We start from the raw sequence: 26,606 nt of genomic DNA, 5'->3' as shown, positions 1-26,606 counted from the left end.
TGTTGTAGTCTCTATCCATCCTTTTTTTGCCCGAGATTGAAATGTGTTCTTGTGTGCAGTGGAAGTCATTCCCAGCCTAGAGTGCAGTTTGTGCAAGGTGACAATGTGGCCTGGGAAAACTTCTGCAGCTGCTGTCTCCTGTTGGCTGGGTAAATATTAGAAGCGGTGGAAATATATCTGTTGAAGAATGGTGAACATTCACATTATGCCACTAGTCCCAGAGTAGGCCCTGATTTAGTGAAGAATTTCAAACTTAAACCCATCCCTATTTGTTGAAACTATAAAATATGTATTTCAGTAAAAATTATTTCAGTATTCAATTGCTTTACTGACTTGTGGCCTTCAATATTGAGGTCTTCTGAATTAATTCATTTATTTGGAGGATTTAAAATCAGGTCTTGAAGAGTTTGCTACATTTAATTTTGTAGACTGTTAGAAATACAGTCGTTACTTTTGTCCTTTTCAAAGTAATGTATTCAATGCTGAATCCCTTTTTGAATGGAAAAGAATACCTCCACAGAGATAGATTCCTTCAAAAGCACCGGTCCGAGGTTACAAAGGGGTTTATGTGAGAATATTTTTATTTTTAACTACATCCTTACATTTCAGATCTCTGTCTGCTTTTTCAAACAATGGATGTGTATTTTATAGTGTAAATATTCTCACTGAAGCAAACACAATGTGCTATGCTACTCACATATACAATATATAGCTTCTCATGTCCACTTAGATTAGAATGCACAGCTTTTAACACTGCTCAAAGATGACAGTATATCTATGGGGAAGCATTGGCATCCAGAAGGCACATTTTATAGGCAAAAAATAATAGCAAGACTTAAGAAATACAAACTGCTCCCCCTAATTTGTAGTTGTCTTGAATGTGAAGCTTTTTCCCCTTTTTCCAATGTGTATTTGCCCGAGTGTGTGCATGCACAAATGAGAAGGAATAGAAAAGCTGGCATTATGTTCTGTAATTTCTTCATCTTTGGATATAGCTTTTGGTGAAGAGGATCACTGCTTGTATCTGCTCCTGGTATTTTTGTGTGGTTTCAGGGCTTGGGTAAACCAGCAGTGTTTTTTTGCAAATGCAGGAATATGTGGAGAAGATTGCTGAGAGTTTCTCAGTCACAGAAGTATACGCTGTCTGAAACCTGTCTGTTGAGCTACCTATTATAATTTAGGGGGAGAATCTGAACATCTCACACTTTTATTTGACTTGGAGTAATATTACTTGTCTCTGCAATTAATTATAATAGGAATATTTTTGCTGTGTTTAAAAATCTGAAGCTTACTTACTTGTCAAATTTCTGTGAGAATTTTAGTAAAACATACATGTTTTTAGAAATCAACATTCTTCATCTTGTATGCTTCTGAACTAGCGTTACCAGAAACATTTTCAGCTAGAGAATTGCACTGACCTTGCAAAATACCATATGTTCAGTGAGCTGCTATTCGTCTTACAAACATTAGTAGTCTTGAATGAAAAGATATTGTATGTATCCTGTGGTAGCTAAAGGACTTAAATAAAATCTTGATGATTGCAGTGATAGAAATTAAACATTTCAGATAAATTACTCTTTCTGGTTAAGAAGAATTGTTTCTTTGTGTTATTTCAGATAACACCTGCATAGGCATGTGGGTGTGCACATCATGTAAATTCTTTTTCTTTTTTTTTTTTTTTTTTCTAGAATCTGGCTTCAATTCTGAAATCATAGAAAATCAGAGTCTGGGACAGTCATACATTCTTAACTCTTATATCGCAGTATATATTGGTAAGGGAGTGAATTCAGTCATGTAGTAGTTTCAGCAGAACCTAAGACTAGGAAAGGAGTGAAGATGGATATTTCACCCTAACACTCAGTTTCTTTGCTTTGACAGTTTAACACTGGCCTTTCATGTAGTTTTAATGTTTCTTGTGTGGTTTAGCTCCTTTTATTTTTATGGTAAAGCGCAAAAATACAAGGGTAGAGAAAAACACGCCATCATAAATAAGTAAAGGAAAATAAAAGCTAGGGCAGAGGCTCAACTAGAGTTTCTTCTTAATCAGATATTTAGATGGTTATATATAGCAATTATAAAAATGCATATTTATGCAATTTAGAATCAAGTAGAGAGATGTGAGCAGATAGTTCACATGGATTCTTACAAAGTGCTGTATCAACTATAGCAACATTCATCATCTTACAACAGTTTCTTACATCTATTTATTAAAAATATTGGGATGTGAAAATTAGAGAAAATTGGCATAGCTCCACTGAGGTTTGTAAGAAGACAGCAGTTCATAAAAGCTCAGAATTCAGGCCTCCTCGGTTTCCAGCTTCTACGTAGTGACCGTCTGCTCATCATTGCTAAGTTTTCTTTTTTTAAAAAATAAAAATGCCAGATGGCAACTGTGCATTTTTATGCACTTTAGGACTCTTGAGTTGTTTTTTTCTTTCCTATTTTTTTTTTTTTACTTAAAAGGAATTTCAGAGTCAGAAACCATATTCTTCTATAACTGTTCTTTACTTTTCTGAAACTTAAAAATCTATTGTCTTTTTCTGTTAGAAATGAGTGGAAACAGGTGTCTTTAATGGGGCAGCTAAGACAGTAGCTGTGGGAGTGAATTCTACTTATATGCCTGGAGTTCAGAACTGCAGTGGTAGTACCATGCTCATACACCAGCAGAGTATTTCAATAACAGCATTACTGCAAGACTGAGAAGCTGACTGGTCTTCTAGTATTCCTGTATTTTAGTCTTCATTTTATGGACTAAATGAATTTTTAAGAACAATTTTTTTTCTGCTTTTACAAGGCTTTTCTGGCATCTTCCTGGCCTTTGGCTCCAGGATGATTTTTGTAGTGACTTCTATTGTGCTTGGTACTCACCAGTGATTTTAAGTATCTTAGCAAACACCTGAGTCAGGTGCATCTGTAAGGAGTTGGGCCCTGCTTCATACTTTTAAAACAAAAAGATCAAATTGTCTTCTAAAAAAGCTGGCCACGTAGAGGACAGATGAAAGATGCAGCAGGCATCTTCAGGTTCACCACTACCCCAGTACTAGGCGGACTACTTTCCTGCTTTGTCTCAAAAGATCCCACTGGAGTAGTTAGGGGCTGCATTGAGAATGAATTGAAAAGGTAAATACAGAATGTGGTAATGGCCGTAATACTGTTCCTTAAAAAACAAAGTGTTTCAAAGAATTTTTGTAGCACAATGAAGGAAGATTCTTTTTATTTTTCAGAAAAGGAGTTTCAGAATATATTAGCAACTGTGTACAAAAAGGAGCTCAATGTGTAGTTATGCTCCCCGCAGTTGAAGAGGACCTCAGCTTTGTTAACATGATAATATGTATTTTCTTCATATCACATAGGAGCAGAACCACCTCTTTTTCTGGCTTTCTTTCAGTATTGTACCATGGAAGGACATGGGCCACATTTCAGCATCACTTGCTGCACAGTTCACCTGACAAAGAGGCATTTTTTTATTTGATTACTGAAAATTATTCACAATCCATGTTTTCTACCTTGACATGCTTATAAATGATCCACATTCCATTATCATTGTAATTTTTTTTAAGCTTCTTTTACAGAACGGAAGGGAAATGTGTACAAGTATGTGTTCTGCTTTGTGATGAAAGTGTACATTTATCACTTAGGTACATGTAAGCCATTTCTGTGAATTAGGCCCTTGGAGTAAATGTGTTTTGATGTAATGGCCATCTGCTCACAGATGTCACATTTGCTAGTTTAAAAAATAGTTTGATATAGATAAATACATAATATGGTAAGATTATATAGTTTCACCGGGCAGCAATACAATAGCAAAGTTTTATTTATATATTTACCATAGACCAATAATCAATCTGGGATGAAGGTCTAATTATTTTTGATTGTTTTTTTCTAAAAATTAGTCCCTAGCATTTACTTTTAGTTTCTGACTGCTGTTTTCAGACCAGTAAATGCAGGACCCACATCAGATCACAACAGGAGGCAAAGTATATCCCAGCCATTTCAGAAAACAATCACTGTCTTGCTTCTCTTTTCACCTTGTGAAAATGAAAGCTGCTTTGCTCTCAGATGGACCCAGTACAGCCAGCCTCCAGAAGACCCTGGAACAGCTGACCTGAAACACTTGCCCTGTATAGCTCCATTAAAGTCGGTGACACAGAAATGGCCCTTGAAGCTTTAGCTAAAGCCAGTTTGCCAGAAAAGACAGTACTGACGAGATGGAGTTGGTCAAGGCAGTGATTCTGAGTAACTAGTTCTGAGGGGTACAGGTCAGCTGCAATGTGTTGCGCATATATAGTGCAGTAAATATAGCCCATTGCCAGGCCATTTTTTAAACTGATAAAAACTCGTTTAATAAGCTCTTTGTTTGATTTTCGGTTTGATATTATGGTATCTACTGTGATCATGGCACATATTTTACTGATGAAGTCAAAGTTATTCTTAAGTAGCCCTGGTAGCAAACCATAACCAGGACAGAGTATGTGGATTTATACGTGGAGTATGTGAGGGATGATGAATTTGGTTTCTGGATGTATCTCCAAAATTTGTCTTTATTTTTACTACTTTTAGTACAGAAGACAGCGACAATGTAAAATATGTGTGTTCGATAACTTTTGTCTTGTTTTTCCCCCATCTCCCTTCCTGTATTTTAGCATATGTTCCTGAGGAGGAATTGAAAGCAGCAGAAATAGATGAAGAGAGCGTGGAAGATGATGGGCTGTCTCTGGACATCCAGGAGAATGAGTATTTGTGCAATGAAGAAGCGGAGATCAAAGAGGCTCAAAGCTACCAGAACTCCCCAGTCAGCACTGCAACTAATCAGGATGCAGGCTATGGTTCACCATTTAGTGAAAACAGCGATCAGCTGGCCCATTTCAAAAGCACTTCCTCCAAAGAAGAGAAAGAGGATCCTCAGTGCACAGACAGTGTTTCCTATCCACAGGACAGCTTGGCACAAATAAAAGCTGTGTATGCAAATTTGCTTTCAGAGACTTGCTGGTCCAGTTTAGCTTTGGACTTAAAGAAATCCAATCCAACCACCAGCAACAATGGAATCAGCCAGAATGAAACCACCACCAGTACTGACACCAATGCCAATTCCCAGAGTACTAGTACTACCAGTACCAACACTAGTACCAGTACAAGTACGAGTAATACTAGTAACAGTAATAGTAACAGCGGTGGCTCAGGTTATGACTGGCACCAAGCTGCATTAGCTAAAACTCTGCAGCAGACCTCTTCATATGGACTTCTCCCAGAACCTAGTCTTTTCAGCACAGTACAGCTTTACCGGCAAAACAATAAACTTTATGGGTCTGTGTTCACCGGTGCTAGCAAGTTCCGATGCAAAGACTGCAGTGCAGCCTATGACACACTGGTGGAGCTAACGGTGCACATGAATGAAACTGGACATTACCGTGATGACAACAGAGATAAAGAAGCTGATAAGACCAAACGGTGGTCAAAGCCTAGAAAACGATCACTTATGGAAATGGAAGGCAAAGAGGATGCTCAAAAAGTGCTGAAGTGCATGTACTGTGGGCATTCGTTTGAATCTTTGCAAGACCTCAGCGTCCATATGATAAAAACAAAGCATTACCAGAAAGTGCCTCTGAAGGAGCCAGTACCAGCCATCACTAAATTGGTCCCTTCTACAAAAAAGCGAGCACTTCAGGACTTAGCTTCACCTTGTTCACCTGAGCCAGCAGGGATCACTGCAGAAGCTTCACTGGGTGAGTCTGCAAAGGATCAAAAAACTGCCAATCCCTATGTGACTCCAAACAACCGCTATGGCTATCAAAATGGTGCTAGCTATACTTGGCAGTTTGAGGCACGGAAAGCCCAGATACTGAAGTGCATGGAATGTGGGAGTTCCCATGACACTTTGCAGCAGCTCACTGCTCACATGATGGTCACCGGTCATTTCTTAAAGGTGACCAATTCTGCTTCCAAAAAAGGCAAACAGCTAGTATTGGACCCTGTGGTGGAAGAGAAGATACAGTCTATACCTCTTCCACCCACCACCCACACGAGGCTACCAGCCTCCAACATTAAAAAGCAGCCCGATTCCCCTGCAGGCTCCACAAACTCGGAGGAGAAGAAAGACCTAGAGAAGGAAAAGGTGGTGGTCAGTGAGACAGAGAAAAAGATTAAAGAAGAGAACGAGGACTCTACAGAGAAATTTGAGCCAACAACTTTGTATCAGTACCTCAGAGAGGAGGACCTAGATGATAGTCCTAAAGGTGGAATAGACATATTGAAATCCTTAGAGAACACAGTGACAACAGCTATCAGCAAAGCTCAGAATGGAGCCCCTTCCTGGGGAGGATATCCCAGTATTCATGCAGCTTACCAGCTCCCGGGAACAGTCAAACCCCTTCAGCCCACAGTGCAGAGCGTTCAAATGCAGCCATCTTATGCAAGCAGTGTAAAATCGCTGTCGTCAGAACACAATGCGCTCATCCATTCCCCAGGCAATCTCACACCCCCTCCTCACAAGAGCAATGTATCCGCTATGGAAGAACTAGTGGAGAAAGTTACAGGTAAAATCAATGTGAAGAAGGAAGAAAAGCCTCTGGAGAAAGAGAAGAGCTCTCCAGGCAAACCCATGTCACCTGCTGCTAAGGAAAACAAGGACTTCCCAAAAGCAGAAGAAATAAATAACAAACAGCAGCAGAAGAAGAGCTCTGAAGCAGAAGTTCAGAAGGTCAAAAAGGACAGGCCAGCAGAAGCACATACTCCAAATGGCACCGAGCCACTTAAAACAAAGGTTGCAAATGGCTGTAACAATTTAGGAATCATCACAGATCATTCACCTGAGCCATCCTTCATTAATCCATTGAGTGCTTTACAGACCATTATGAATACCCACTTAGGCAAAATTTCTAAGCCAGTAAGCCCCTCTCTGGACCCTTTGGCCATGCTGTACAAAATTAGCAACAGCATGTTGGACAAACCCATTTACCCAACCACTCCAGTCAAGCAGTCTGATGCCATTGACCGATACTATTATGAGAACAGTGATCAACCTATTGATCTAACCAAGTCCAAAAACAAGCCTCTTGTTTCCAGCGTGGCTGACTCTGCCTCATCCCCGCTAAGGGAGAGTGCCCTGCTGGATATTTCCGATATGGTGAAGAACCTCACAGGGCGTTTGACACCCAAGTCTTCAACTCCGTCTACCGTGTCAGAGAAGTCTGATGCTGACGGGAGCAGTTTTGAGGAAGCTCTGGATGAACTGTCACCAGTACACAAGAGGAAGGGCAGACAGTCCAACTGGAACCCTCAGCACCTTCTGATCCTTCAAGCCCAGTTTGCTTCCAGCTTGAGGGAGACCTCAGAAGGCAAATACATTATGTCGGACTTAGGTCCACAAGAGCGGGTACACATCTCTAAGTTTACTGGTCTTTCCATGACCACAATTAGCCACTGGCTGGCCAATGTGAAGTATCAGTTAAGGAGGACAGGTGGAACTAAATTTTTAAAGAACTTGGACACAGGACATCCTGTTTTCTTTTGCAATGATTGTGCCTCTCAGTTCAGGACTGCTTCTACATACATAAGTCACTTAGAGACACACCTAGGGTTTAGTTTGAAGGATCTATCAAAGTTGCCACTTAATCAGATTCAAGAACAGCAGAATGTTTCAAAAGTCCTCACAAACAAGACTTTGGGCTCACTTGGAATTGCCGAGGAGGACTTAGGCTCCACATTCCAGTGTAAGCTCTGTAACCGAACTTTTGCAAGCAAGCATGCAGTCAAACTGCACCTTAGTAAAACACATGGCAAGTCCCCAGAGGACCATCTGATCTATGTAACTGAGTTAGAAAAACAATAGCGTCCAGGTAAGCAGCCAGGTATGCAAGTGACCACAGGAACATTGCACTAAACTTCTTCATAGTACTGCACTAGGCCTGACCTGAGCCTCTGAAATCAGTCTTACTTTTGTTGCTGAACTGCCTATCTGGACCTTGGTTTTTCTTACACTTATTTTGTAGTTATATTTATATGCTCTTTGTCTGATCTGTGCATGGTTATTTTTTGTTTCTGTTTTTATTTTTTGTGAGTCAAAGTCTGACCTTTATTTTCAACATCTGTCCTTGATGTTAAGCTATCTTTTGTAGAATATAGTGGGAGACACTATTGAGAGACATTAATTTAGCCGTAAAGAAAGACACAAAGAACAATGATAAAGAGACATCCTAAAATTACAAAGTTGCCATGACAATAAAGGTCACAGAACCTGGTAGTGTCAAGTTTTAACCCTCGGAGAACTGTAATAGCATTTCTGTGCCTTTCCCAGGGACTAAATAAGTAAATAAGGAAAAACAAAACAAAAGGCTTAAAGGCATTTCATTCAAATAAAAGCTTTTTCAGAAGCAGAACTTACTTTTTTTTAATGAATGAGCTTTTTTTTTTTTTTTTTTTTTTTTTTTTTATGCAGAACTGGTTTGTGAAGAAATTGTGCATGCAGTGCTTGGAAGAAGGAGAGCTGTGTAGTACCCAAGGGGTTAGGAAGCCACAACTGTATAAGTTAAATGATAATTACAAAAAAAAGCAAACCGAGTTGCCACTATGCCCAAACCCTCTGGATGCTGAGAGTTGCCACTTTTTGGCAAGAAAAAATAAAAAGTATGCAAGCTGTTATTTAAAACAAGTGTAAAAATGCTCTTTTCTTTCTTTTTTTTTTTTTTTTGTCCTTTTTTTTTTTTTCCTGTAAAATACTGCAGTTTATAGTTACAAATGTTAAGCTTTGGTACAAGCTGACCTTTCTATAGTGTGCTGCATTGGTAAATGAAAACAAAAAAAAATGGGGCAAATGTTGGATTCTGTTCCTTGTAAATTGCCAGCATCAGCTTAAAAAAATACATGTTACATATCGTACCATTTTAAACTGTTCAACTTTCTTTGTACCTTCTGGCTGTATGCTTTCTCTTTTAACTTTTTATATTGTCATTTTATATTCAATTTCTGTGTATATAATGTAAAACCACACTTTTTGAATAAAATTTAGTTCCTGCAGCTTGATATAAATAGAGGAATTTTACTGGCACCTGCATCTTTCCAGATGCATGTACTTAAAGGAACTATCTGACAAAAAAATAAATAAATAAAAATAAAGCAAGCAATGCACTATGAATTATACATTTTGATGTTTTATCATTAATATTGTACAGTACATTTTGGTTCACACAATTAAATCCACTGTTTTCTCAAGTGTAAAATAAACCCACATGCAGTTCTTGATTTACATACATTGTCATGTCGTCATTATATTGCCTTTGAGGTGTTATTCCAGCAATAAGAGGCATCGTTTATATAATCCACCAGCAAAAATCTGTTTGAAATAATCTCTCGTGATCTGTATGCTGACGTGTTTCTTTCGCAGCCTCAATACTAATAACCTTTTAAAAGAGATTTGGAGTAGGTACGTACTGCGAAAGGTACGGGATCAGTAGGGCGCCATCAATTAGCGACGGGCATTCTGCTCATCACTGAAGTACAAGAAGGGCTGCAAAGGTTTCAGCCAAGTTAATTTTCCTGTGCTGTATGACTGTACCCGTAGCCATTTTCTGTGTATGTTCAAAGACCGTCTCCTCCCTTCCTTCTCAGGCAAAAAACCTTTTGATTCCAGCAGTTACACAGTCAGAGGCTGTGGCTTCTGCCCCTGCAGTCTGTTGAATGCTGCGGTTCTTGCCTTTCTGGCAGCGGTGAAGACCTCTGAGGCTTTGACACCAGTTTTTACTTACAGTACAAGAAGGCAGACCTGTGTTTCTCTGTACTTTTTAAATATTGCATTTTGAGGTAAGCTGAGTGCTATCATATCAGGTGTTTCCCTTAATCTTTATTTCTGTTCTGTTGAATGCAGATGTCATTTAGAATGTAAAAGAGAGCTGTCAGAGCCTTCACTAATCTATCTCCTGAGTGCTTTGACAGTTACAGAGTATGAAAGCCTGGGATCTGCTATCCATTACAGTTTTTGGAGGGGCTGTTAAATATGAGGACCTAGAGGGGTTTGCCTTCACGTAGTATTAGTGATACTATTGTGTTATATATACTTCTGTGTATGTATGTATATTTCTGTTCCTTCTTCTCAATTCTTCTGAAAGGATTTTAAAGGTAAGATCTTTGCTCCCTGGTACAGAGCAGTTCTACATTTAATCTTTACTTTAGCTATAACCCCAGAAATATCCAAGTGTTACTCTGTTTTCTGCAAGGTTTTCTGCAGGTCCAGGTCAGTTACATTTACACAGTATTTCTAAGTAGTGCAGGAAAGTGCCGTGAGGGGTTTTTTAAATGTCCCTTACTTTCCTCGCTGCTAACTACCTATGTCCTTCAGGGGATCCTGCCATTTAGACATTTCAGTTCAATTACTGGATGATTATGTACTTTGGGCCCAAGGGGTGTTGAGGAAGAATAACAGTCAGGCCTACGGCTGTAATACAGAGTCTTGAAATAATAACCCTTTGAAGTTTTGTTTACTTTACCATGGGCCTGCAAACATGTGATTATAGCATATGCTATACTACATTGCAGTAGTGGGTGAAAAGGTTGAAAGGGAGAAATAATAGCTCTAAAGTGGGTTTGAATCTAATGTAAATCCATTAAAACTGATCTTGAAACACGGCATGTAAAGTGAGTTCTCAACACCAGGTGACTCCCTCGAGAGGTGTTTATGACATTGCTAAATCCGTTCAGTTCTGATAGCTTCAGAATTGGACAATCACTCATCATCTGTGCCAGTGTCTGAAGGAAGTCCATTTAGAATGAACTAGCAGCTTTACCTGGCGACTGTGCTGATGTAACACTTTCTAAGGCTGAAATATGAAGTAGATGAAAAATTGAAGAGACTAGTGTTTCACTTGCTTAACAAAATGATGCTCACCAACGGTGTGATCTTTATTCTTTGGGTTTGATACTGTATTTCTGAAAAATTTCCATTAAAAAAAAATCCTTAAGAAAAATAATTGCACAGTTTAAAGCGTATTCTTTTCCTCAAACTTGGTTTGCAGGTTTATTTCTTCTTTATTTCTGTAAGATTTCAGCAAAAGTAAGTTTGTGCTATTCTGCAAGTAGCTACTAAAGCTACTAAATGGAAGGACAGGTCTTGAAGAAAAGAGATGTAAGAGCCTTAAAACCCTTAGGACTCTCTGTAAGCCTGCGTACCTATTTGTGACATATTCAAAATCCGTTGTATTTGATTCTTTCCAAAGATGTATAAAGCTACTTCTTTTTCAGCATTAGGTTGGTGGTGTTCATTTGTTTGCTTGCTTGCATCTGTTTGCAGGGCTGAAGACCTTGGTTTGTTGGCTTCACAGATTTGGTTTCTGCTTCTGTGCACTTTTCTATATTGCTCTTTAGAAGGTGATGCAAACCTGCGAATTTGAGAGATCTGTTTCCTGCTGACATTAGTCCTGAATGAAATGACTCTTTGTTTTTTTGGTCTTTTTAATAGCATTTGGTGGGATATTCACTAATTTCTGCAATATAACTTTGTTATGACTTTGTCTGGGTAGTTACACTGGTAATAATTACACCAAACATAATCTGTCCTTATCACGGAGGCCACTAAAATGGGATTGCAGTTAAGTATGAAGGCATAAAAATATACACATTATCTTGCATTAGACTGATCAAGGCACGCTGTATCAGCTGCTGTCTCTCGTTTCCAAAGCCATCTCAAATTTGAGGGTATGATATTCTTTAAATAATAGGGCAGGGGTCCTGGCTTGGAGATCTCCAAGGAGAGGCCAGTTTCCATGTGGAGTGTTCTCGCAGCTCTGTAGGTGTTGGTCTCCTGGCTGATGCAGTGTTGAGTTACTCTCCCAGCATGAAAGTAGCAGGAAGTGGGTTTTCACCATCTGTTCACTGAAATTTAAAAGCAGGGTCCTTTTCTGTCCATGTATAAGAACAGAATGCTAACTCCAAGGTACTGGCCAGATACTAATCTAGATAAGAAGATTCATCCAGATTTTTCTTTTCCCTGGAGTTCCAATTAAGTTCCTTCTGAATGTTTCATATGGCTTTGTATAGTTTCTCTTCAGCACTGTGTATAGTCGCCTTCAGCCTACAGGTAGGTGGGGAGACCACATTTTAGGATGAAAGATGCTATTCTAAGTGAAAGGTGATACGGTAGCCAAGTGAAAATATCAATAACCAAATCTGGGTATGTTGCCAAACCCAGTATTTTACAAGCTTGTTCAGGTGATGCAGATTATGTGCAGTTAGTATCATTTATGAAATATGCTTCTTTATCATCATTAGTTTGGTTTTTTTTTTGACTAGTGATACAGCAAATCTGATTTTGGAACAGTTTAGGAGGTTCTAAAGATCTGAAAACTCCAACACATGGCTAATGGACCTGTTTATTTTTAGACAACCAATAGGTGATAACTAATGAAAGCTATAGACCTTCTGACTGAGAATAAGAGGCTTCAGTTACTCTATTATGGAGATTCCTTTTTCTACATCATTTCTACCCCAGCATTATCTAGTGACCTGCTGAATCAGGGTTTTATTCTAACTGCTGTAGATGTTACCTCTGCTTTGTTCCCCTCCCTGTAAAAAATGCAAAGTTTAGATTTGATTAGCTCTGTCCAGGTGGTCAGGATTTTTATGTTTTGCTTCTAGATAAACTTATTAGTGTAAAAAGTGCCAGGGGAGGATTAACCGTTAACATTATTCATTCATTTTAAAGAAGCATTTCTCTAACTAAATTGTTTAGGGCACAATGGCTTGGCCATCGGTATAATGTAATTCTGAACAAATTTAATATATTGACGGTGTTCCGTACTTCTGTCCCGAGCAGTAATGTCAGCATTGTCGGGAAAGCAGAGTGCTAAAAACTCTGTAGTCAGGAGTGGTGCCCAAAGCTCCTGACCAGCAGGTTGACGTCTAGCCACTAGAGCATGCTCTCAGGCTTAGGTCCTTACTCCCTAGAAAGTTTATAACCAGAGTAAGTAGTTGAGTTCAGACGGATATAATCTGGGATGGAAGTTCCAGTAGCTAAGAGCAAGCAGTTTCTTGCAAGTAAGTTCACTAGTGGTCTGGTGGGTGTTAAATCAGTTTGTCAAAACACATTAACCTGCCAGCTAGCACTTCAGTTTCCTTGTATTGTACTCTGTATCACCATGCTCAGAATCCCTTTTTACCCCTTGACATGCCTTTCAAGGGAGTTTGGATGCACAAGCATGCATCGTGCTGCAGTCAGGTATCAGTCCTGCTATAATTTCAATAATTACTTGAAATTATGAGGTTTGTATTTTTGAATGGCAGGATACATTGCTGTATCTTGGAAATGGGCATTGTCTTCAGATGTGGACAAACAGGATGGATCACATGCCATTTGCCACCATTTGACAGCTAATGGAGACAGACCACTGTTGTAAAGACTGCCTTTGGAAGTAAAACCCAGCTGAGGGAAACCCAAAATTTATGGCATCCTTCACTTTCCACTCTTCTCCACTGCAAGTACTACACAGCCTATTGGGACATGCAAAGAAATTAGTTTACCCTGAGCATTTGTGAGTAGCAATGTTCTGTAAAAACTAATCTTTTTCTTCCAAGTCCTAGTTAGGCTCAGTTCATGACTGTATGGTTCCAATGTGTAACACTGTATTTGTTCTCACAGAAGCACTGCTACAGGCTCAGCATTGAGAACATCTTCTCCCCTCTATCCCCACAGTCTTCAGCATAGCAAGGAAAACTGGCAGAGCTCTGGAAGTCACTATCCTTCTGCAAGCAGTCTGAGGTGGACTGTGTGGGGAGAGAAATGGGATAACAGGCGATTTTGATCTTGATAAAGAGGTACAAAATTTTATGTTTTCAGACCACCTTTTCACTGCAGTATATGCTACACATGGCAATACAAGGAGCAGCTCTTGAAACTGCCTTTTGCCTTCAGGGTCTTTGACATCTCATTGCTTAGTACTTAAAAAGGTGAAAAAGTTGTGTAGTAGAAGACTTCCCTTCATCCCATGTTCCAAGGGAAAGCTAGACCCATTGTAGGTAGGAGGTGAGATTCATTAATGGCTTTTCTCACTGGTATAAGTCACTTGCTAGGCATTTTCATTCTGGACTTTTTTCAATTTAGACTAAAGTACTTTGGAGGCAATTTAAGCCAAACTGGAAAAAGCCACTTTTATTCTGTACTAAGAAAAACTGCCCTGGGCTGCTGTGGCAGGGAAACTGTCTAATGCCAACCAGCGTGACTATAATGGTTTAACTGGAAAACTCTCACACTAAACAAGTTTTAAGTTTATTAATGTGCAAATATTGTCTCTAAAACACACTGCAGGCTCAGACGCTGCCCACAACTGGTGCAGTACTTTTCAGCCCAAGGTCAAACACACTCAGCATGTTTGCAATGGGCATGCTGCATTAATAATTACAGTAGTATCCCAGTGTGTAGCATGATGATAAAATGTGGTTCAAGGATGCACTGTGTGTCTTTATGTTCAAGGGAGAGTTTGTTCTTAGCTGCCTCTAAAGAAATATCTTGCTAAAGTTTGTAGCAGTTAATTGTCTGCTATTTCTCATCACTACTTTTCTGGGGTGGGATAATGTGAAAAATTAGATAGCTTTGCCCTAAAAAAGGCAGCAGGTCTAGACTTAACATTGCATGGGGATCTTCCACCCCAATTTTGGGGGTTGGTGAGCGTCACATTTCACATTTTTAAAGTATGCTTTGACAGCTGAGAGTCTGGAAAAGTGCAAAGAAGGAATAGGACTGAGGAACGACTAAGAACAGTCTGATGATCAGCAGCCATCAGAAGGGTAAAAGCAGCACAAAAAACATTGAAACTTGGAGATCCACTGTAAGAAGAAGGAAAAGATAGGAAAAAGGAATGATAGGAGAATAATTGCTATTAACCAGAGCAGATGGCAGGGATTTTGAAAGCTAAGACTGAGAGGGGTGAAAAGGGAAAGGCTGGAAGGCCTGCTTGCCTGTTAGGAAACAAAAAGGGACCTAGCTAGGTAAAGCTCAAAGGGGCTTTGAGTGCTGGGAGATACAGGCATGCCTGAGTGATGTTTGGGAACCTCTCTGACCTCTTGCAAAAATCATGCAATGAGGCTGAATTTGTCTCAGGAAGGAAAGAAGGTTTTGTGGTGAACAGCTGAATTACTCGATGAAAAGATTTCCCAGGATTGCCTGTTCAAAAGATGGAGGGTCAGGGGGAAGGAGGGAAGCCTGAGCAGAGAGTTTGAATGAAGTGGGATGGCAAGTGCTCTTTACCTGATGTTGCGTAAGATTAGGAAAGGAGCAAAGAAGAAAGCTTTTCATGGAGGAAACTGAATGGTTGTCTTAGTGCTGGTGATCGGGTTTTTCCCACTTGAGTCTTTCTACGAGCAATAACTACATCAAATTTGTTGCAATAGCAATCAGAGCCCAGGGCTCTGAGTATGCTTGTTGCTGTAAAACCACACACTAACATTAGTTGCCATCTCATTTAAGGCAAGACGTAACAAATGGGTGTAAAAGCCATCAGAAAGAGGGGAGGAGGTAGTTCAATTTCATAGGGAGAAAGTGGTTCAATTTCATAGTTTACACATGTACTTAAATTGAGCACTTGTGAGTCACTTAATTTTTGAAGACATTATAATAGATGTGTCGCAGTCTCTACTGGCCGTCCACCTAAGCTGCGCTCAGTTGGCAACTTCACTGTTGGTATCTGGGCATCATTTTAAGTGAGTACTTAAGGTTGAGTATCAAGGGAAGGTATTTATAGTTTCAGCAGAGTGGGTTGATAGCTGTTCCAGCCCCAGATGGGAATTGGGTTACATGACAGATCAGGCTGCCTTCCAATTTTACCCAATACTAGCGATAAGGGGTGGGGGGAGGGAGGACAGCTGCAACCGTATAGTCCTTCTAGGGTTAAAGATCCTAATGCTTTAAAGAGAATGTCTAAAAGAAAATTTCTTTCTGAAATAATTTATGGAAATGCCGTGCTCCCTTTGAAGGTTCCATGTCACTGCATGGCACTACGCAATGTTCTCTTTCTTCACCTGTCAGGCAAGGACCACCTCGAAGAGTCTCACTGCTGATTACTAGTTAATTGTCATTAATAAGTGACAACTGACATTATGGGGGCTTAATGCAGAGAGAACAGAAAAGAGCCACAGATATTCTAATGAGCTGACTCCTACGTGCCCTCTATTGTTGTCGAAAATGAGGAGCTGTCGTCATTGTTCAGGAGATGGGCTTCAATTGCTCTGGAAAAATATTCTCTTTTAATTTCTTTATGCATAGATAATTCCTGGTGCACTCTCTCCCTCTCTCCGTCTGTCTCTCTTGCTCTTTCTTTCTCTCTTATACACACACACAGACACACACACACACACACCTTCCTATGAACACAGTGAAAACTTCCACTGATTATATGCAGTATGTATGAAGGCACAGTAAAGCTTTTTAAGTACTTTGATTTAGGTACACACACGTGCAAGCATATGCATATGCACATACATACAGACTACACATGAATGTAAATTACCAAGACATTTATTTTATTTTAAGAGTCAGGAAAGGAGTGGGCACGGACACCTTCACTAAGAAAAGGAACCAAAAGGGGGTGGTCAAGACTATACTAGCTGATGTATGAAGTTAGGGTTGAGGAAGTCCTGTTCTGGCCCTACGGAAGGCATTTTGAAACGATGGCAATGAATGCGCACAGATTTCAGACACAGGTACCTAAAATTAGGTCCTTGCTCTTAATTTAAATAGTAGCTTAACGACTTGATGATTTTCAAAACTGTCAAACAGGCAGGAGCTCCCAGCGAGGCGGTGGTGGCTGCGGATGCTCAACACTGCCTGCTGAAAGTCAAAACCGTTCTTTGCACTCTTGCTGAAGATCTCAGCCAGCAGAGGGCCAGAAATTTGGGGGAGATGATTTAATTAGACATCCAACTCCTGGTTGCATTTACTGAGAGCTTTAGAAATCCTGGGGTTCTGCTTACACTGGACAAGTATGATCAATCCAGGATCAGCTGATTCTTGTGCAATGCCAGATGAAATGTATCTATACCTATAGAAGCAACTCCTCTCTCATTTTGTGGGTTTGGGTTTCTGAGGGTGCTAAAGACAACCACCTCCAAGAACCTCTCCAAAAGTCAGGAAATTGCACATGATCCTTGAGGTAAAAATTTAGGTGAAACAAACTGAAGCCAGAGGAGTTGGTATGATGATGCTGGCTTCTCTTACCAATTTTGAAGCAACGCAATCACCTGTATAAAGTCTCTTAAGTACAGCCAGTACTTGAGAACTAAATTGTAGAAGAGGAATTTTCTATTTTTACCAGTGAGTATCCAAGAGTTTCCATTCTGCAGCAATAAATTGCATGTCTGTATTGCTCTCTAACATTTAAGGCTCTGTGGTTTTGACTGAGAACTGGCTTATCCAGGGTCTTTCAACTATCTGCAGAAAGGGGAGAGCATATCGTTCTAAGAGGAATTTCATTTCCATTGCACAGCTTGTTTAAAACTCAAGACTCACAGGAAAGAAAATGAAAATGAGATGTCTCTCATATAGTGCTCAGAGGAAAGACATTCATTAGCATTCTCTGTCTTACTGCCTGCCAAGGCCCAAACAAAAGATACGGTCTGGAACAATGGCCTGAAATGAGGAACACAACTGAAGCAGCCATGCAGGAAGCCTGCCATTTCCCATGGTTCAGGGACCTGGAGCCAGTATGTAGAGTGTCCTGAGCACATGTGTGGAAGTGGAAAACTCCTCAAATAACAGTAAGGTTTTTTTATTTTCTTCTTAATGCTGGGTTTCTCATTGAAGTCAATGGATGCCATGTCTTCCGTTGCCATAATGCAACCTGATGGATCCTAATTCCCAGCTCTCTGTGTGACTTCAGATATGACCTCTTGGTGGCTGAACCTACCTGTCTTTTAAGGAGATGAGATAATGCCTGTATGGCAGAGAAGACACATGCTATAATCTTTGATGAGTTTGTAATAACACGCAGAGAGCATTTCTTGACGTTGCCAGTGTCTTTTCAGTTACTGCTCTGTCTTTAAATTTCCTGTTGGAGAAAGCAGTTGAAAAGATCACAGTCCAAGCCATTTCAGTTCCTGAGGCAAGAGGTCAGCTTGATGCTCTTTGTGGTGCTCCTCTACCATCTTACCCTCTGGGTTAGGAAGCTCCCCACTGCCAACCACTAAGCTCAGTCTAGGGTCATAGCTGCCAGGGCAGTTTCATATCCAAATCTATCATAACAGTTGTTACTGTCCTCATAATTCTTCCCTTCTTGCTTCCTTTCCAGCTGCAGCAAAACAATTTTGGCAGCTTCTGGAAGTTCTCTGCCTCTGGACCCAAGCAAATCTGATGCTGGATACCAGTGATGGCAGCTGAAGTTAGTACATTGAGTGGAGCAGGTAAAAGTCGGTGTCCTAGGTAGACTGGGTGTTTTATTGCTTTTAATACCAATGATCTTATTAATGCTGCTGCAATGTAGCAAAAATTGATGGAGTCATTCCTCAGTGGAGTCGTTCCCTTCTTTACCGAGAGTCCTGCAGCATTAGCATCGAACAATTGCTCTCTTGCCCTATGTACTTCTTCCCTCTCAAATGAGAGTCATTAACCTTATTTTCATTGCATATGTGTACTAGAGATTGTCACTCAGACCTCTTAGACATTTTAGCAAACACTTTCAAATGGCTGGGACTCTGGCTGTGGTATTCTTCTTTGAATAATTTACAATCATTAAAATGACATCAGACTATCTCCAGTTCTGGCATTCTTTCCAGTTGCTGTCTCTCAGATGTCTATGTGGGATGAAGCTAAAGCTGGGTCTGTAATGATGGATGTCCCTTGCAGAAAATGGTTTAGAATAATCCAGGACACACAACAAAGCCAGAACTGGAGATAGTCTTATCTCACTTTCAGAGCTGTAAATTATTTAAGGGAGTGCTCCAGCTTCAGGAAACTGAGGTTACAGCAAATATTAAGCTTCCTGTATGGCTATTTTTCTTGAGTCAGGTGATGTGGCAGAGTTTATTCATAGACATTCATGGACTGTGGAAATAATCAGCAAATGAGGAAAATATTTCATTTTCTTTTGCTATTTCTCATGTCAGATTTCTAGAGTACTAAGGCTTGAGGTTTAGGGCCCTTTGCATTGAATTCAGATCCATAAAAATCCTCTTGATGGCTAGGAAACGTTGCGCCAAACTAAGAGAAGCATTGTCAATAGAGATTATTACAACTTCACAACATGCTCCAAGTAACAAGATATCATTTATCTAATCAAATGCATGATGCTCCAATCCAGTGGCTGTTAATAAATAACTAACTGAAGAAACAACATGATGAAGCTGCAGTGCATGAAGCACTCAGAGATAGCTTGTGCAGTCTATCTCGCTTCAGCTGGCATCAGAAGCTTGCACATGCTCCCTTCTTTCCTTACACATCCTTGCTTGGTATATAAAATATATGTGAAAACAAGCTGGGATAAGAAATACCTATATGTACAGCTGATACTTAAGAGGAAATTTCTGCATTATCTTGGACAGGGCTGCTTCAAGTGATAACAGCAGGGGAGGGGTTGCCTCCTGTGTGCCCTCCATGGCCAGCATCAGCAGAGAAGGGACCCCTCCATAGGGCAGGGCAGCAGTTTCTTTACCCTATATGAAGTCCATACCTATCTTGGCAGCGCTACAGAACAAGCTAAAGCTAATCTTTCCCTCTCCTCCTTCCCCAAGGCAGTGTTGGATCCTCCAAATACACATGCAGCCAGTCAGTGAGCAATGAGCACCTGCTGTTTCTCATGGGGGGGATCCCTCTGAGACTCTTCAGTCACTACAGAGCATTTGGGCATCCCTGATCTGTGAAGGAAGCATGGAATTTTGCCTCCTTTTCTAATTGAAACAGAGACAAGGGGGAAGAAGAAGAGGAAAGGAGGAGATTTGATTGTTCATATCAAAGTGTTAATTTGAATTTGGAGGTGGAAAAAGTGTGGCTTTTTTCTGGCAACAACTCTTGCCTTTGGTTTCTTTTTAACGTTAAGCTGATGGTAAGTAGGTAAAAATCATACTCATTTGTGAAAAAGCATTTTTTATGTAGTGTATATAACAATATCAGGAGATGGGGGTAGAATTTCAAAGTCGTACTTTTCTTTGGTTCCTTCCCTTTCAATAGCTGTTGTTTTGATTACTCTGTGCCTTAGGCTATCATTAGAATCTTTTTGTGTGTGGAAGTATTAAGTCCATAAATATGAAAATAAGCCTGTAATTGACCCATGGACTGAATTTATTTCCATTAGATTCTCCTGCTAGTATAAAAAGCACAAACTGGAAGAGTGATATTTATGTGCGTATGAAGCTCCCCAGCTCTGATGGTATATCATATATTTGATAACAAGGTTATGCTCTTAAAGGGACTACTCAGCAAGACAGGGTGGGGAAAACAGGTGTCTTATTTTAGTTTTGAAAGCAAAACTGGGTACAGCCATAAAATACATGCACAGCACATACCATTATTTTGATTAATCGGACTGCTAGGGAACAGCTTATAATGAAAGCTGATCAGCATGTCCCAATCAGTCTCATTAGATTCCTCGGCAAACACCTGGAGAAAGGCAGCCAGCGGAGGGTACTTTGGAGGCAAGAGAAGCCAAGTGATGTACCACTGAAAACACCAGGGCTGCTACACCTGCTTGTGTGCTTTAATGGAGCTTTATGGTACACGGGGAGGTTTCTCAGTTAAATGGGACATAAAGCTCAGCTGCTTTCTGTGGAGGCTGTGTGCTGTTGCTGTGCCCTATGCATCATGCATAATATTCCAGTTGTTGCCTCTGTTTGTGGCCACAGCTGTAGTTCTGCTGAGCTGCTACATAAAGTTTTCCGGGGTTGCCTTTATTTTTTTTTCCTTCTGGATTTTTCCACCTTCCCGCTGTGATTAGGGACCATATGGCACAGCTATTACATCAGGACCTGCAGGCAATTCCCACTCAGGCAGTACACCGGAGTAGGGCTGCACATTGAGGAAGAAAAAGAAGGAGGGAGGGAAGGAGGAAGTGAAGGAGGGAGGGAGGGGAGAAGGTGGGAGGGATTACTTTCAAAAGAATATTCAGGGCTTGTGTCATGAGACAGGCAACTCTTAATTTGCCCACCATGAGCTCTGTTACCATCCACCACAGCCTACTCTCCCTGTGTGGTACAAGATGCTGGTATGGCCGCCTAGTCCTCTGTTCCTCACCAAGGTTGGCTTGGCAGGAGGATCACAGCTTGCAGGGTCCTTAGTGCCATAGCTTTGCCCAAGGAATGACTCTGGGCAGCCTGCTCTGGCTGTATTTGGAAGGTGTATAGGATGGCATGAAAGGGGTATGTGAGTTCTTAGATAATTTCCACATCACCCGCCCTCCCCAAGTTGATCTTTTCTTTTTTGCTGATGTTCTGGGGACTGATGATACAGGTCAAAGGCAATCATATAATTAAACAAAATATAATTGAGACATTGAGGGTTTTGTTTGTCCTACTCATATCTAAATTTCTTTCAAGGGGGTTAAAAGTAGAGAGGTCTTTCGACAGCCTTCCCATTTGTTTCTCCTAGTAGCTGTTAGCGCTGCTTTGAATTAATGGCCAATTGTCTTATCATAGTTTGAGAAATATGATGGGCTGTGAAACCAAACAGGATACTGAGTACCTAACACATCTAATTAAAAAGAAAGAAATGAAACAGTGGCAAATAAAATTGGTACCTGATCTCTAGCCAGTGCTGCAAAAAACAGTCAGGAGTCTTGATCATGAAGCTCTTCCTCCATCATGCAGGAGGTCTCTGTGGTACAGGTTACAAGGGTGACCCTACAAAAATTACCTGGAACACCAATTACTTCCTTGGCTATGTGTTCACCTTCATGTGAGACCTTCTTTCTATTATGTGGTGTCTCATAAGAGAGCCTGTGTGCAGAATGGTCTCACATCAGCATGTAGTTAAGCTATGCTTGCTTTCCATGGATGTGGTCCATTCACAAGTGATGTCCAACCAGTACTGAGAGGGAGGAGCACCTTCTGCATTGCTGATTTTTTGCACTTCTTGGTGGATAAATAAAACAAAGATTATAATGTTGGCAAGATGCTGCCAACATGTCTTTTGAAATGCTATGTGGTGTTGTGACCAAGTTCAAAGAAACCACTGCTCCAACCCCATTGACCTCAGAAACCAGCGCAGAACACCTGACTTTGTGGTCGGAAAGCCATTAACCATCAGCCTGGCACGAATAAGCTTCAAGTGCACCCATCAGCAACTGAAGCACTGGAGGCCTCTCAAATATGCTTCAGGTCAGGTTGTGATAGAAAGACAGGCTCTTGTTGCCTTGGTGGGTGTGCTCCCAGTCATAGAGGGCAGCTACACATCCAGCCATATAACCAAGGATGGGGAGGTAGCAATGTGGAAGGTGTGTGACCAGCTACCGCAAAGCTCCAGTAGATGGTCAATCTGTCAGAGCAGAGTAGCTTGCCAGTGCACAGCAGCTTGTGGTGCTGACCTTCATGATTTCACTCAAAAATTTGCAATATCTGATGTTGTTATTCAGGTCCTAGTGCCTATAGCAGGTGATCAAGGGGGGAAACACATCTAAGTGAAGCTTCTAGCCATGAGATTTGCTGGTACAAGTTTTAGGATATCACTCTAAGGCTCAGTTGCAGTGAAGAAAACCAGTCCTCTTTTGCAAAGTCTCATAGTTATTGTCAAGTTTTTGTTGGTTACCTATTTTCAAACTATCATTTCAACTCATAACTTTCCTGCCCTGGTCTTATTTCATCATGCTGGAGCAGTGACTGAATGTTTATTTGAATGCAGGGCAGCCAGCATGGCTAGAGAAATACCACGGGGGGGAAGAATTGGAAACAGGCACCAAGAAAAATAATCTGTTACCAGCAAAACCAGTGGAGGCAAGACCCTGCTGGTGTCAGTTATACCTGAGGGAGAAGAGGCACACATAGACATGCTACCCCCTTTGGAAGGTCTCCAAAGCTAAACCATAGCAGAGACACCCTCTCTCTGGGCAGGGAGAGAGGGAGGCACGGGGAAGGGGCATCATGGATGTTGAACTTCCCATCGCTACAGTCCTTACTCTGGGGAGGGACATGCCCTCCCAATGGCTGTGTCAGTGGCACAGTGGGAGAGGACACAAGGCGGGGGTTTTCTGGGCCACTCTCCATTGCTCCTCTGGGAGTGCTGACAGAGAAGAAGAGTGGGAGCAGGAGCAGTCTGTAGATAGTTTGGTTTCTACAGCGAGGGGCACATTTTTAGTGCACAGTAGACTAAGTAGCCACACAACTCCCATTAACGATAACGCAATTGCGTGTGTGAGTTCCTATTCACTGTACTGAAAATTTAACCCTAAGGGTCCACATAAATTCGAGCTTTTGACCATGTGAAATGTTGTTTTATGGGCAATAAGGACACCGAGAGGCAGCTACATGTTTTCCTAAGCTCTGGCCACATAGCATTATTTGTCTGCATAATTCTTCAATTTTTCTTCCCAGATTCTTCATACAATGTACACATTGCTTATAGAGTGCAGGCAAAAAGATGGTTTTAACAACAGAATGCTTTGTTATTAAATTAGGCCTTGGAACTATAATTCCCCATCTCTGTATTTTGATGAGAAACCCTCTACAATGTTATCAAACTAATATATTGTAGCAAATTCTATATCTGCTGCCAGTGCCACGTATAATATGAACTGTATGAGAAAGAGCTAACTTCCTAAAGAAATTTTTTTCCTCTGTCTCTGTTTCTCACTAAGAAACACACAGCTTACTGGCAGGTCGCGTATTCATGCTGCTGAGTCTTACCTTTTATTTGATTATGTAAATGGAGAGGGACTGTTCTCTGGTACACCTTGGCAAAATTTAATTTCTAGTTTATGCCTAAAAATCTCACCCCCTCCCCAAAAGATTAGCAATTGTCAATAATGCTGCGTATTCTCGCTCCCCCTCTTTCTCTCCCACTTTCTTTCCTTTTCTTCCCCCCTACCCCTCCTGCTTTTTTACCTTGCGGTGTTATCAGGCTGTCTTTCAAATAACTAAAGCAAGGAGTTTTGCAAGGGAGCCATATATCCTCTCAGCAGACATATTCAGCATTTTGAACTCCACAGTTGTAAACAATGGACATGCGTATATTTTAAAAAGAAACTTGAAGTAATTTATCTTAATTTAAAACTGACTATTCCTGCTCAGGCTTTTTCTTTTTTTCTCCTGGAATACTACACATGTAAATCCTCAGACAATCTCCTGGTAATTCATATTAATACACTTGGGGAAATGGTTTGGATTCAAAACAAATGTTCTCACAAATGTAGTTATCTCATCCTCCTCATTTTCTAGATCTCCAAATCCAGCTCATTTAACCATTTAGCAACGGGAAGCAGTAATGTGTTTTCCCTGCAATGCTCAGGAGCAGCTGCTTGGACCCAGAGGCAGAGATGTCTTCCTGTGTGTGCCTGGACTCCAACAATATGACCTGCAGAGGTGCTCGTGGGCATCTGTGCTCCCCAAGAGGCAGGAGCACTGGGGGAGCAGGAGTTACAGCAGGGATCTGCAGGACTACTGGGGTTTGCTTATCTTGTTGGTGTATTCCCTGCCCTGATCCCAGCTGATGTACGGTAGTAGTAGAGGAGTTAAATAGTGAGCAGTTAAGAAGCCTAAACCCACAGTAGGTAGATTGGCCTGCTAGAAGAGCAAATCCCATTTTGCTTGACTAACACCTCTCTTTTGTTTCCTTGGTGACTTCTCTTCCTGTTTATCTTCACTTGATGAGAAAATCATGCAAAATGGGTTTCTTCTTGTTAAGCCAACTCATGGTGCACCAGATGAGCCTGACCATACTCCTGTGAATGTCTCATGGGATAGTTATTTCATCTTGAACCTGGAAGAGACTTTGAGATAAGCATCATCCTGCTTTTCTTTCCTTTGCTTTTCCTTTCCCCCTGCACTCTCCGGGAAATAGTAAACCAAGAATTCTCATGTTCTGAAACAGTGCAACAATGAGGTATGCATGCAGTCTTGTTCTGTATAAACCCTTTTGCTTGAAAATTAAACTTTAATTGAAAAATAGGTTTCTCGAGGAATCTCTAGCCAGTGTCTGCTCAATTACAGCACTGTAACAGTTGCAATGGAAAGCTGTTTATGTTAGCTGCAGTCCATGTGATATGTGGAGTATGCTTCAGATTTAAAATCAGCATTCAAGGCCATGACTATGTTTTGATGCTCCAAGCAGGAGATTTTATGCATTTAACATCAATTTTATGCATTTAACATCAATTTTATGCGTTATAGATCTTGCTGTACCTGGGCGCGGAAGTAACCATATGACTCTGTTATTCATTCTGAATTAACTGTGAACAAAACATTTGCATCAACTACTCATACAGTGGCTGCTTTTGCTATGTCTCTCTAGGTGGCAACTAAGTGACTCGGTGTCTTATTTGATTGGCTTTTAGGCAGAAGGCTTTACAGGTGCTATAAGCCACAAAAGGAAAGCACTTCGTTTGGTAGCCGCATTGACTCACTGACAAAACCCTACATTACTGCTCACATCAGTATGGTGTAGGCAGTTTCATTTGTGATCCCTTGTTTGTCTCTTGAGCGAAATGAAGCTAACATGCTGAGAGCTGTCTTCGGCTAGTCACACTTTGGCAGGTATGTGTGGGTTGTTTTTGTGGTCATAAAATTTTGAGTGGTGTAGAGCATCGAGTGTGTTAGAATGATACCTGATAACAATGCTGCATCTTTACGATGTGTCAGGCTCTGTCTGATAAATCCTCTTGCTTTCCTTTCTGTTCCTCAGGATGTTTTAACTTCCAGAGGAAACACTGATTTTTACTGCAGAGGTGGGGGTGCGACTACTCAGCCTATGCAAGGAGCAATGTCATACCCCAAATTAAAGCAATCCATAAGGTAAAGCAGGGGTCATAGCAACATGGGAGTTTCCCAAAATAACCATAGGAACCTTTTCTTCCATTTTGCTATTCCCAAGCCAATTGGAACTTTTTACAAAAAAATTTGGAAATAATTTAATCCTCATTAAATGATGATGTTCACAACATTTCCCACCCTCACCCCCACTGAAATCTCGTAAGAGATTTTAACATGCATATTTAGAAAGCTCTATCACAACAGCTCCAAAGCGGCTGTTATAATATTGATGTTGTTTTATACAGTCAGTTGTAAGTTATAGTCTAAAGGAAAGGTTTAGGGCAAGATATAAAAACAGGATGTGACTGAGTGATTTAGAAGGAAGAAGGGAGGAACTCCTAAGAACTGGCACAACACTGCTCTAGGAGCAAAAGGAGGCAGAGACTGAGACTGAAGGTGAAGTCCAGAGCAGCAGAAAAATGAGTGGGTAGGAAAGCAGGGTTGAGAAAACACCATCCATAGTCACTTTGGGGCCACAAAGATTGTTTTTCAAAGCTGCCCACTCTGTGAAGAAAACCAGTTGCCACAGTGTGCAGGCTACCTGCTAGGTGGATGAGTAGAAAACAGTTCAGTGATGGCAATGCAGGGTCACAGAAATAACCTTACTTCCTGCCATGGGTAAAGGGACCGTATTTGGGTGCAATAGCAGGTTAGGGAACGCGTAAATTGGGCTATCCCTCAGCTCTGCT

General features: G+C 40.8%; 1 protein-coding gene across 3 annotated transcripts in view; it reads left to right on the top strand.

Moving 5' to 3' along the window:
- The window catches only part of TSHZ1 (teashirt zinc finger homeobox 1), a 90,389-nt gene that overhangs the window by 47,112 nt on the left and 16,671 nt on the right, over positions 1–26,606 (top strand). The window contains exons 2-4 of one of the 3 annotated variants that reach the window (XR_008972828.1): positions 4,644–7,835; positions 9,604–9,795; positions 18,261–18,346. Coding sequence is in view for 1 of the 3 variants with exons in the window: in XM_057414709.1 (XP_057270692.1) it covers positions 4,644–7,828 (3,185 nt within the window). In the remaining 2 variants the exon portion in view is untranslated. Of the gene's footprint in view, positions 1–4,643; positions 7,836–8,434; positions 9,242–9,603; positions 9,796–18,260; positions 18,347–26,606 lie in introns of those variants that run through there. The other 2 variants (XR_008972829.1, XM_057414709.1) reach the window with 2 other exon arrangements.

The sequence above is a fragment of the Pezoporus wallicus genome, unplaced genomic scaffold (genome assembly GCF_028554395.1).
Source record: "Pezoporus wallicus isolate ANWC-B61680 ecotype Strahan unplaced genomic scaffold, APGP_CSIRO_Pwel_v1 contig_2, whole genome shotgun sequence".
NCBI lineage: Eukaryota > Metazoa > Chordata > Aves > Psittaciformes > Psittacidae > Pezoporus > Pezoporus wallicus.
This window is presented reverse-complemented; position numbering and strand designations above follow the sequence as displayed.